The sequence below is a fragment of the Lepisosteus oculatus genome, chromosome 7 (assembly GCF_040954835.1).
Source record: "Lepisosteus oculatus isolate fLepOcu1 chromosome 7, fLepOcu1.hap2, whole genome shotgun sequence".
Lineage (NCBI taxonomy): Eukaryota > Metazoa > Chordata > Actinopteri > Semionotiformes > Lepisosteidae > Lepisosteus > Lepisosteus oculatus.
In genome coordinates this window covers 50,474,352-50,486,098 of record NC_090702.1, presented here as the reverse complement: position 1 = coordinate 50,486,098, position 11,747 = coordinate 50,474,352, and the positions used below count along the sequence as shown (strand labels likewise).

General features: G+C 40.6%; 1 protein-coding gene across 1 annotated transcript; it reads left to right on the top strand.

The window, feature by feature from the left end:
• The first annotated feature begins 4,612 nt into the window (after positions 1–4,612).
• Positions 4,613–11,074, top strand: ldhba (lactate dehydrogenase Ba). The gene is made up of 8 exons (XM_069192706.1): positions 4,613–4,776; positions 7,774–7,910; positions 8,159–8,276; positions 8,402–8,575; positions 8,741–8,914; positions 9,820–9,937; positions 10,210–10,333; positions 10,712–11,074. The coding sequence occupies exons 2-8, from the start codon at positions 7,782–7,784 to the stop codon at positions 10,877–10,879; spliced, it is 1,005 nt and encodes a 334-aa protein (XP_069048807.1). The 5' UTR covers positions 4,613–4,776; positions 7,774–7,781; the 3' UTR covers positions 10,880–11,074.
• The last annotated feature ends 673 nt before the right edge of the window (positions 11,075–11,747 follow it).

The following is an 11,747-nucleotide window of genomic DNA, read 5'->3' as shown; positions in this document are numbered from 1 at the left end:
GCACTTTTAGTTTTCGGGCACTTTTGGCCTCTTTTCTGTCTATTGCCCCATTCATTGATTTGATCCAAAAAGTGAGCCAGATGAAAAGTGTGAAGAATACCTGTTCTAATGGGTAAACTCTCTTCATTTTGTCATTTAAAGTGCAGCTAGAAGTGTAACTTCGGGAAAAGTTCTATGGTTCTTGTAACCCTAACCCTAGCCAGGCATTAAAAGCATGCTGATGTATATACCATTTGACAGCACTTTTCACCTCAATGAAAATTTGCCTAAAGAAGACAGATTATTAAAGAACATACATTTCCAAGAGGTTTTGAGAAGCGTTTGGATTGTTTGAGACCCATATTTTTTGGTTTGAGGTTAAATTTCAAATCGGATGATTGGAGGGCTTCTGAGACACCCTGCAGGAATGGGCGCTTTTAAACCCTAGCTAGGGTTAGGGTTAGCGATCCCACACTACGTAGACGTTTTTTACTATCAGCGCTGCATTGCAGGCCCCCAGTTATCTTTAGGATGAGTGATAATTTGCTCCTATCTGCACTTTTAGTTTTCTGGCACTTTTGGCCTCTTTTCTGTCTATTGCCCCATTCATTGATTTGATCCCAAAAGTGAGCCAGATGAAAAGTGTGAAGAATACCTGTTCTAATGGGTAAACTCTCTTCATTTTATCATTTCAAGTGCAGCTAGAAGTGTAACTTCGGGCAAAATTCTATGGTTCTTGTAACCCTAACCCTAGCCAGGCATTAAAAGCATGCCGATGTATCTACAGTATCATTTGACAGCACTTTTCACCTCAATGAAAATTTGCCTAAAGAAGACAGATTATTAAAGAAGATACATTTCCAAGAGGTTTTGAGAAGCGTTTGGATTGTTTGAGACTGATATTTTTAGGTTTGAGGTTAAATTTCAAATCGGATGATTGGAGGGCTTCTGAGACACCCTGCTGGAATGGGCGCTTTTAAACCCTAGCTAGGGTTAGGGTTAGCGATCCCACACTATTTAGAAGTTTTATACTATTAGCGCTGGATTGCGGGCCCACAGTTATCTTTAGGATGAGTGATAATTTGCTCCTATCTGCACTTTTAGTTTTCGGGCACTTTTGGCCTCTTTTCTGTCTATTGCCCCATTCATTGATTTGATCCCAAAAGTGAGCCAGATGAAAAGTGTGAAGAATACCTGTTCTAATGGGTAAACTCTCTTCATTTTGTCATTTAAAGTGCAGCTAGAAGTGTAACTTCAGGCAAAATTCTATGTTTCTTGTAACCCTAACCCTAACCAAGCATTAAAAGCATGCCAATGTATCTACCATTTGACAGCACTTTTCACCTCAATGAAAATTTGCCTAAAGAAGACAGATTATTAAAGAAGATACATTTCCAAGAGGTTTTGAGAAGCGTTTGGATTGTTTGAGACTGATATTTTTAGGTTTGAGGTTAAATTTCAAATCGGATGATTGGAGGGCTTCTGAGACACCCTGCTGGAATGGGCGCTTTTAAACCCTAGCTAGGGTTAGGGTTAGCGATCCCACACTATTTAGAAGTTTTATACTATTAGCGCTGGATTGCGGGCCCACAGTTATCTTTAGGATGAGTGATAGTTTGCTCCTATCTGCACTTTTAGTTTTCGGGCAGTTTTGGCCTCTTTTCTGTCTATTGCCCCATTCATTGATTTGATCCAAAAAGTGAGCCAGATGAAAAGTGTGAAGAATACCTGTTCTAATGGGTAAACTCTCTTCATTTTGTCATTTAAAGTGCAGCTAGAAGTGTAACTTCGGGCAAAATTCTATGTTTCTTGTAACCCTAACCCTAACCAAGCATTAAAAGCATGCCAATGTATCTACCATTTGACAGCACTTTTCACCTCAATGAAAATTTGCCTAAAGAAGACAGATTATTAAAGAGGATACATTTCCAAGAGGTTTTGAGAAGCGTTTGGATTGTTTGAGACTCATATTTTTAGGTTTGAGGTTAAATTTCAAATCGGATGATTGGTGGGCTTCTGAGACACCCTGCTGGAATGGGCTATTTTAAACCCTAGCTAGGGTTAGGGTTAGCGATCCCACACTACGTAGAAGTTTTTTACTATCAGCGCTGGATTGCGGGCCCCCAGTTATTTTTAGGATGAGTGATAATTTGCTCTTACTGTACAGTACCTTCAGTTTAACTAATGTACTCTGGCATTTTTCTATTAATCCCAGAAAATGATCTTTTAATTAAAATTAAAATCCTTTCAGCCTGTTAATCTGTAGCTTTTAATCTTGGTGCTTAATAACTAACTTGAACTGCTTCTCCAGCTTGCAAGAAAAAAAAAAAATCGCTTGTGTTTTTCACTGTGCACTTCTCCAGATCAGCAACAACAGAGTTATCTGCATATTGCAAAAAAAAAACATAGGTTTTATATAAACACTCATACTCTAGTTTGTGTCTGTGTTTACATACTGTACATAACTCACAGATAAAATTCAATATGCCTTAACTCCATAATGACTTTATTGAGTTATTAAAAATGCTAAATATAAGCCATATGGCATGAAATCTCTGAACCATGACCTCATATGCAGGCATTTTTATTGCTCAATATTCTCAAAAGAAATACTATTGGCTAGCTGAGTGGGAGGGTACCTTGCTTCCTGGTCAGGCTAGAATCTTCAAGGACTTGTCAGGATGTCTTGGAATGGAAGTGGAAGTCACCTGGTGCCTTCTGGTGCAGGTAGTTCTGCTTTATAAGAAGTACACATCCTGATCTCATCTTAGGTGCAAAGTTGCATTTTAAAAAGAACAACCTTTTTACAATAAGAACAACAAGGACTGCATGTCTGCAAGGCAGGCAATATTAGTAATCCTTTCTGGATAAGAGTTATTTCAGATATTTTGTTTTTGGCGAGATTGATATTTTTATAATCACAGTATTATATAAACAAATCAAAAATAGCTAATCAAATCAATTCAAAATACTTTATTCATCCATTAGGTGCAATTTAAGATTTAATAATACTGTATGTCAATTCCTACTCGCTAAAATATACAGTACAGTAAGAGAGACTCCTAGAAAGAAATGCTGACTGAATGTTAAAGGGTCTCTACAAATATATCAGAGCTCCGTGACAAAAAGCACTAAAGTTGAATCTAACAGCACCAATGTTGTCCTCATTTTCTCATAGGCATTACTTTTTTAAATGCAGTTACATTCTGAGTAAACCTCATACGTTAGTCAAATTAATTTGAAAATCCTTAATGTCAGGAATCTTTGTCACAAGCAAAAGCTGAAAATGCCCTCAAAAGCATGAAATACATACTTATTTTGTCTTAGGACCATTTAATTTAATAATAGAACAAGGCAAGTCCCATTGTTCTACAGAGTTTATTAACGTCTTCCTCCTTTCCTATTAAGACTTTTTACTGTCTTTCTAATGGCTGGCATTAGCAACAATACCTGTTTGAGAGTTTGTTTGTAGTGCACTTTGTTCCAGCATGACCCTGTTATGTCTGACAAAATGGATGACTGCACACAGTTATTTTAGTCATGGGAGCAACAGGAAGCATAAACTGAAATCAAATGCATGTAAACTCACAACTCTTTGAAGGTGAAATCTGTAAGAAGGTGGCCTTGCATTTAAACTGAAGGGTAGTGTACCTGTTGTTCTGTGAATCAAGAGCTAAGGTGCTGTTTCTAAGTCCTATTAACAGCAGTAGAACTAAAGGGCCGCGTTTTCTAAAGCTTTTATTAATAAAAACATTTAACCATTACAATGCCTCGTCGGATCAAAGCACAGCATTCCTATGCTGATTTCTTAAAATAATATAGAACCCTTTCCAGTGAGTTCTGTTCCCCCTTCCATGAAAGTGTACCTTGGGCCTTAAACTGATCTTTTCTTTAGCAGTCTTATATCATAAACTGTCTTACTCAAGTTATTTCTGTGTTCTGTTCATTGCAGAATTTATGTACCCTAGCTGTTAAAGAGTGTCAGTGAAGGGGCTTTCAAAGGACAGCTCGGTATTCAATTCTGTACACACAGTTCATTGTATAAATGACCTCATGTTCTTGATAAGTAATCTTTAGCCATTTCTTCTCTTTAGTGATAGTTAATATGGAAGTATTAAGCATATTAAGATTTGCTTTAAAATAGATTATATAAACGATTGCTTTGTGAAAAATGTTCCTCCTAAATAACCTGCACTTATCCCTCTGCTTGACAAAAACGTACAGTTCCAGACATTAGATGTGATATACAGTCAAATATTTTAAAAATGCATTCTAGCAAGTTAATTATATTAGTGACTATAATTTAAGGCACGAGTTCAGAGGATTTGTTTCGGCAAGGCTAAGAACTTTATCTAAATGTATCGGATAAAGCACTTCGCAACTCGTCCTAGCTGTAGTTCAATAGAGTAAAATCTATATTTATACAACTTCATTTTATTCGGAGTCCGTGAGCGATAACACCAGAGAGGCGAGTGTCCTTAACCGTGCAGGGACTTGACTCCGCTCCAAGTTAACCAGACCAATCTTCAATCAAGTCCGCTCATGGGTTCGCAGGTGTTAAAAGTTTTACAGCTGATCTCCGCGGCGCCCTGTGTCCTACACCACCTTCTCATTTAAACTGCTTCCTGTGAGTCGCCTGACTCCTTCAGCTTCAGTCAGTGTGCCGTCAGTCGAACTCGGTGGCTGCTGCGCTCGCAGATTGTCTTGGAAGTGGTGCATTCGGCGTTTTGTCAACTTTTCTTTTTGGACTCAAAAAACGGGGATCAACCTCTTTTTTTTAAAAAAAAAAAGAAACCCGTATGTATTCATTTTTAATTTTTGTTGCTATATTTTAAGGCGGTAGGATTGCAGACCAGACGGAGAGCCCTTGGTTAACGTGGATATGGTTACTAACATGCATTGAAATTACATATGTAAAATGTTAAAACGAAAGCGGTAGTGGGTTTATGAAACACTTAAAATTAATAATAGTGCGTGGTGATGTTTTTAGAACTTCAATTGAATTCTTCAGAGGAAACACGCGGTTCAAAATGCGTTGCTAAATTTTTTTTAACGCATTTAATTTATTGAATATGCACGTTTGTCTTTCGGAGTCTCCGGTAAAGTGCTGGATGATGATGATGATGGAATGCGTGTGAGTTGCACGCGGGTGATCTTCACAGATGACTTCTCCATGTGGTATTTAATGACCGTGTAATTGAATCGCAACAGTAGTAAACGTGGCAATTTTTCTAGAAGAATTCAGAGGGGGGCTTCCAACTTCTACCTCGACAGTCACATTTTTTTTTGATAACCGTGTAGCGGCTACATTTTATTTATTTGAGTTTAAACGCAGCTGTTCTGAGTGAGCTTGCATAACCCGCATCTCGCAGAAGGTGTGGCTTCATTTTCTGAGTGGCACGATTTCAAGGCCAAGAGTGAAAGAAGGATTGTGGCCTGAAAGGACAATGCGAGCTTTGCAGAATTGCTAATAAGGTCGGCTTGTGATTAAGTGTTCGCTCTGTGAAGGACGAATCAAGGACATTTCTTTCAAGAGCATCTTTCATACAGCCATGTAAATTCATGTAATAGTCGGAGACCTATTCTCGGGTAGATCCTTTGTAGTGCAGCTTACGTTTTGGTTGAATAAGGCCGCATTAGGTAAAGTCATCGGCTGGTATGTTGCTTTAAATCGAAAGAAACGCTTGTTGCATGAACAGTGTAGCCGTTAAAGCAGTTTTGTACCCAAAAGGGGGACGGATTAGGTCGACCTTCGGAATCAACATCCCCTGTGCAGGATTTATGGGCCCAGTTCTTTTGCTTTAGTAATCTATTTAAAATGTATTATGGTCTCTAAATGCCCTTGAAATGCAGAACAACCTTGCATTTATGTCTGTAATTTGTTGTAGCTGTAATTATTGGGGTCTTTCAACTGTTTAGTCGGGCCACTTGGCCTACTGTAAGTACACCTTTTCCCTTAGAATCTATTATGCCCTGCTTTTGAAATGGCCCATGATTGTATGTTCTGGTATGTAGGAGTGTGAACTAGAACAGTCTAGAAGGTTCTTCAGTCATTCTTCTTGCAAGAACACGTGGGCTTTAGTTGTGTTTTCTGTGCCATTAAAGTGCTTGCAGCTCGGCTGTGCTCAGGGATGTTCAGAGCTTAGTTATCTTTATTATCCAAGTAACCTGGTAATGACACCAGTTATGCATCATTGACCTCCAGCTACAAAATGCTTCACCTTACTTGCATGTTATGGCTTTTTATTTATTCAGAGCTCACTATAGCAATGCCAAAATCTAAACAAAGCATCTATGAATTAAGACTTAAAACTGACAACTTCAGTTTGGCTGAAGAAACCAGGCTTGATGTTAAGTAGTCTTTAATTCACGTACTGTAGATCAGAATGGTCAAAAATGCAGCACAGCAACTTGTGTGGGAGAATGTGTGAAACGTGAGGTATAGAAATTGGTTGGCATGTTGATTTTTAAAGAAACCCTTTTTGCCTAATGTGTAGCACCTAAATCTCCACAATTTGTGTGGAAAGAGACTAGTGCTAATTGTCTGGGATTCCTGCACATGAGTGTGGGCTTGAACCCCAGCCTCTGGTTCAGCATGTGGTGTACTGACTTCACATCCTTCGTGATGGAAAGAATGTCTGCTATTTTAAGCAATGGTATAGAGTAAACCCTTTTAATCTCCTCTACAGCACGGTTTTGAGAATACCAATGTTCTTATTTGCATGGAGAAAAACTTAAAACTGTTTAAAATAGATTTGATTCAAAGCTGTTTTTCTGGCACCAAGTCAATTTGACAGTCTTTGCTCATCTGTTTTATAATGTGTCACAATAGTCGGGAAAGCTGTAAGTGGTGCGTGGCTCTGTCCCTGTGGCTGGAAGGTTGCCGGTTTGCTTCCCGTGGCTGGCAGAGGAATCCTACTCTGTTGGGCCCCTGAGCAAGGCCCTCAACTCCTCCAGAGGCACCATATAAATGGCTGACCCTGCATTCTGACCCCCCAAGCTTCTCTCCCTGTCTGTGTGTCTCATGGAGAGCAAGCTGGGGTATGTGAAATGACAAATTCCTAATACAAGAAATTGTATATGGCCAATAAAGTGATCCATCTTAATTCAGGTCAAGGTCATGTGCTAGAATTAAGTTGCTTTGTTTCTTGTACCATGTTTAAGTCTTGATTGGTCTTGGCCAAGTCATGGTAAAAGACCAGTTCTCTTTTTACCTTTGTGAAGAGAGCCACCTGGGGTTTAAAGTTAAGATTTTCCCAAATGGCAGGATCAATGAACTTCTGCTTTCAGGATTGGGCAAATGTAATCTACATGAAATGTTACTTGTTAAGCAGGTAACAAAGCCAGATCAAAAATGGGGTGCTCTGAGCTTGAAAAGACTAAGATGAGGGGGGGGAACTCAAGTTGAAAACTTGAATAGTTTAAGACCCATTTAATGGTCACTAGAGTTGGAATAAGATTCCTCTAGGAACAGAATAAATAGTTGAAGTATTGTGAAACCTCACTGCTTGCCTAATTTCCAAGGTAAATCTGAAAATGACATCTGTAAAAGGTCCTTTCCTTACTGAGCAGAGTAAGGACTTTATATTGCACTTCACATGTATTTAAAAGGTGTTGAACCCATTCCTTTAGCTTCTGTTTCTTGGTAAGTTGATTCTCAATCTTCAGAAGACCACTCCCTGTAGGTTCCTGAAAGCTCTTGTTAGCTGGAACAAGCTGCCCACTTGGTGACTGCCCTGGTGTATTGCAGTAGTTTTGATATTCATCTTAATCTGCCTGCTGTCTGCGTTTCAGAGTGAGCAATGGCCACAGTACAAGAGAAACTGATCACTCCAGTTGCGGGCGCAAGCTCAGAAGGCCCGAGGAACAAGGTCACAGTGGTGGGTGTTGGCCAGGTGGGCATGGCCTGTGCTGTCAGCATTCTCCTGAAGGTAAGATGTGACTTGGGGCTTTAGGGTTTTGCTCCAACAGGGTAGGAGTATTTCTCTTTCCATGTTAATATGGAGATATTGCACTGCACCCCTGAAAAAGATCAGCCTGGGACAATGTACAGTATGATTAGGAAGTTTGTGCATAAATTGAAGTACTATTTTTAAGTAAGCAGTAATGTCAAAGCCTAATGCACTAAGTTCTGTAAACCACATGTTGAAGGGATATTTCTTCCTTTCATTCTGTTCAGGACCTGGCTGATGAGATGGCCCTTGTAGATGTGATAGAGGACAAACTTAAGGGAGAGATGATGGACCTTCTTCATGGGAGCCTCTTCCTCAAGACACCCAAGATTGTAGCAGATAAAGGTGACTTATTCAGTCTTAACCCATTATACCTGGCTCTTCTACTCTTTTAAGAGTTTGTCCAAGCTGTGGGTTAATCACACTTGTAGTTGACTCATGGGGAAAACTTTCTGGCTCTGTCTGACCAGACTACGCAGTAACTGCCAACTCGCGCATCGTGGTGGTGACCGCGGGTGTCCGTCAGCAGGAGGGGGAGAGCCGCTTGAACCTGGTGCAGAGGAATGTCAACATCTTCAAACACATCATCCCACAGATAGTCAAGTACAGCCCGAACTGCATCCTGATTGTGGTGTCCAACCCAGGTGAGGAGGCAGGGATCAAGTTTAGCTCCACTTAACGAAGGTCTTCACATGGGACCTCTCTTTAAGGGAAAAGTCAACATGAGTTTGAGACCGTTGTAAGGTCTGGCTACAGTCTTGGTTTGATCTCCTGGCGAGTCTCTGATCGGGAGTCTTCCTGTCCTGCAGTGGACATCCTGACCTATGTGACCTGGAAGCTGAGCGGTCTGCCCCAACACCGCGTGATCGGCAGCGGCTGCAACCTGGACTCGGCCCGTTTCCGCTACCTCATGGCTGAGAAGCTAGGAATCCACGCAACCAGCTTCAATGGCTGGATTCTGGGGGAGCATGGGGACTCCAGTGGTGAGTAATGAGTAACGGCTAATGGAATACTTTCATGGGAGGTGTATGGCACCACCCAATGCAGGGAAATCGGAAGTTTCTTGGGCAAAAATGAAGGGATCTAATGCTGTGCACCACTCCTTAAGCAGGTCACTGCTGTTCAGGTAATGCAGTGCAGGAACTAGTAGCCTAGTTTTCATGGATCTCCGTAAAGGACTGCTCATGTGCTAAAATCGATGGATTGACTTGCCCAGTAGAAGAAATTCAGGTGCTGTGAAGATGGTTGCTTCAGGTATAGCGAGACCTCTGACTACAGTGTTTGGTGTCCTTAAATTGTTTTTGGGGGGAGAGAGCAGAAATTTCTCTTTAATGATGGTGATAGCCCACAACTTTGTTTTTGACCTGGAGTGCAGAGTAGTGCATTAAAACAAATCTGGTAAAATAGAATCTGTCTAGTGGTTTTGGTTAATGTACATCCTTACCCCAAGAATCTTCACTGGGAGGGAGCAGTGAGTCACTGTACAGTATTGAGAGGTACAATCCAACTCCACTGAATTCTTCTATGGTCATGATTTGAAAAAAGGCACTAGCAGATGGTACGTCTATCTGTGCCAATTGTCCTGAAACTCCCAGCTGCGCCTTCTGTGCCAGTGTGAGAAGTTGGTTCAGCTTTAATAAAGCCAAACTCCTTTTTCCTTTTTTGATCTGAAACCAGAGTGCACTCATTCAAGCAGTGCCACTTGACTCCAGTGTTTTGGTAATGGTTGCTTGGTTAAAAAGCATTTTGTTTTTAGGGAATCGCTTTGAGTAAAACTAAGTGATTTATGCAACCTAGCAGCAGAACATGTTCCCTTGTCTGGGTTTCAGTATCCATTTTTAGCCATATATTTTTGTGTACTCAGAATATCACACTCTTCTCTTCACAGTCCCTGTGTGGAGTGGTGCCAATGTGGCAGGAGTTAATCTTCAGAAGCTGAATCCTGATATTGGCTCAGACAAGGACCCGGAGGGTTGGAAGGAAATGCACAAATTGGTGGTGGACAGGTACAGTTTAAGCTGTCATGTAAAATGGAGGGTGGAACTTGCTTTGGAGTGGTAAAAAAAGGCTTGCAGCCTTCCCTCACACTCATAAGATCTAGATCTTTTGACCTGGAGTGTTTGTTAGTCTTATTGTCTAAAAGACTTTTAATCTACAACTCATCAACCTTATGTAAAGGAAAGTCTTGTACTTTACCACTCACTTACTGGAAAGAAGCCTCTAACCTAGATTGGTAACCGTGCACTTCCACACTATTGAAGTAGTTTTCTTGTTGCAGTGCCTATGAGGTTATTAAGCTGAAGGGATACACAAACTGGGCTATTGGCCTTAGTGTGGCTGATCTCACCGAGTCCATTGTCAAGAACCTCAGCAGGATTCACCCTGTCTCGACCATGGTGAAGGTAAGATCCTTGCCAGTTTGGGTTCATCGAACCATCCAGTCTGTTCTCCTGAAGCCGAGTACTATAGACTGCACTTGCAGTAGGTCGCTGTGATATTGGAGCACTGATTTTTAAGAATGTTAAGTAGAGCCAAGGGCTCTGACTTTGTTCTACTTTCAATTTCTTTAAGATGGGGGAGAGACGGTTTCCTGTTTTAACTGGACTATAATTCTTTTGCCTTGGTTTAAGGTTCTAACCTAGTTTAAACAAGTGAGTCTTCCATCCAGTGCCCGAAACTTCCTCTGTGACCTCCTGGATGTGTAGGTGAAAATAGCAGCAGTGGCCAGGCAGGTATTTGGGCTGTTTCTGTGGAGTAACTGTCCCTTTCTGGCCTCACAGGGCATGTATGGTATTAACGATGAGGTTTACCTCAGCCTGCCTTGCGTTCTTAACAATGGAGGGGTGAGCAGTGTCATCAACACGACTCTGACGGACGATGAGGTGGCCAAGCTGACCAAGAGTGCGGAGACGCTTTGGGGAATCCAGAAGGACCTGAAAGACCTGTAACCAGTCCGATCGAGGGAACCAGCCATTCCAGAAACGCACACAAAGGGCTCTTTAGTCAGTTCTTCAGTCCTGACTGGCTTCAAAACTCAACAGTCGAAAAAGTTAATATTGTAGATGAAGGATTGATTAAGTACCCTGAAATACTTGTTACACTTTTCATGGATTGAAAAACAAGAAATAAAGTGCATAGTCTGATTAAGTCTTCTGGCTGCCTTTTTTTAAAAAAAAAATCGGCTGAAATGGTGTGCACTAATCTATTCTTGGGTTGTCTTGGAAATATCTACAATGATAGCAGCTACCCCTGGTGGGTAGAAGATGTTTCTCTAAAATATGGTGCTTGTATACAAGGTAACGTTAACTGAATATTGCACCCTGACATTTTAGTCAACTTTCTAACCTCTTAAACATTTGTCAAAACTGTTTCAATTGAATAACATTGAATGTGCAAGAAAGCTATTGCCTTTTTTTTTTCAGGCTGTTATAGTAGGTTAGACTTGAAGAAACATTAAGAATCAAAGAAACCAGTTTTTGAACCATAAAGCTAGCATGTACATTTTTATGCACATGAGAAATTTCATTTCAGTGGTAAACTAAGAATACTGTATTCCAGGTCTAAAGCTTTATTGCTGAAAAGTAGGTAACTGCTGTGCTCATCAATGCAGTGGGATTTGGAGGATAAAGCCTATAAAGGTTTAGATTACAGCAAAGGATTTAAGAGCCAAAATGTGGAGAATATACAGTTAACTTTAAATGTGAGTTTTAGTACCTCATGCTATGTACTACATTACCTAGTTTTGATTCCCATTGGTTGACTGCAGTTTTAAAGTGCAAACTCCTCACATCAGCCCACAGATTGTCTTAAGACCCA

Bases quoted from the DNA above. Each gene is read 5' to 3' on its own strand.
- ldhba (XM_069192706.1), top strand. From the start codon at position 7,782: ATGGCCACAGTACAAGAGAAACTGATCACTCCAGTTGCGGGCGCAAGC. The intron at 8,576-8,740 runs GTGAGGAGGCAG...CCTGTCCTGCAG, and splicing joins GATTGTGGTGTCCAACCCAG to TGGACATCCTGACCTATGTG. The intron at 10,334-10,711 runs GTAAGATCCTTG...CTGGCCTCACAG, and splicing joins CTGTCTCGACCATGGTGAAG to GGCATGTATGGTATTAACGA.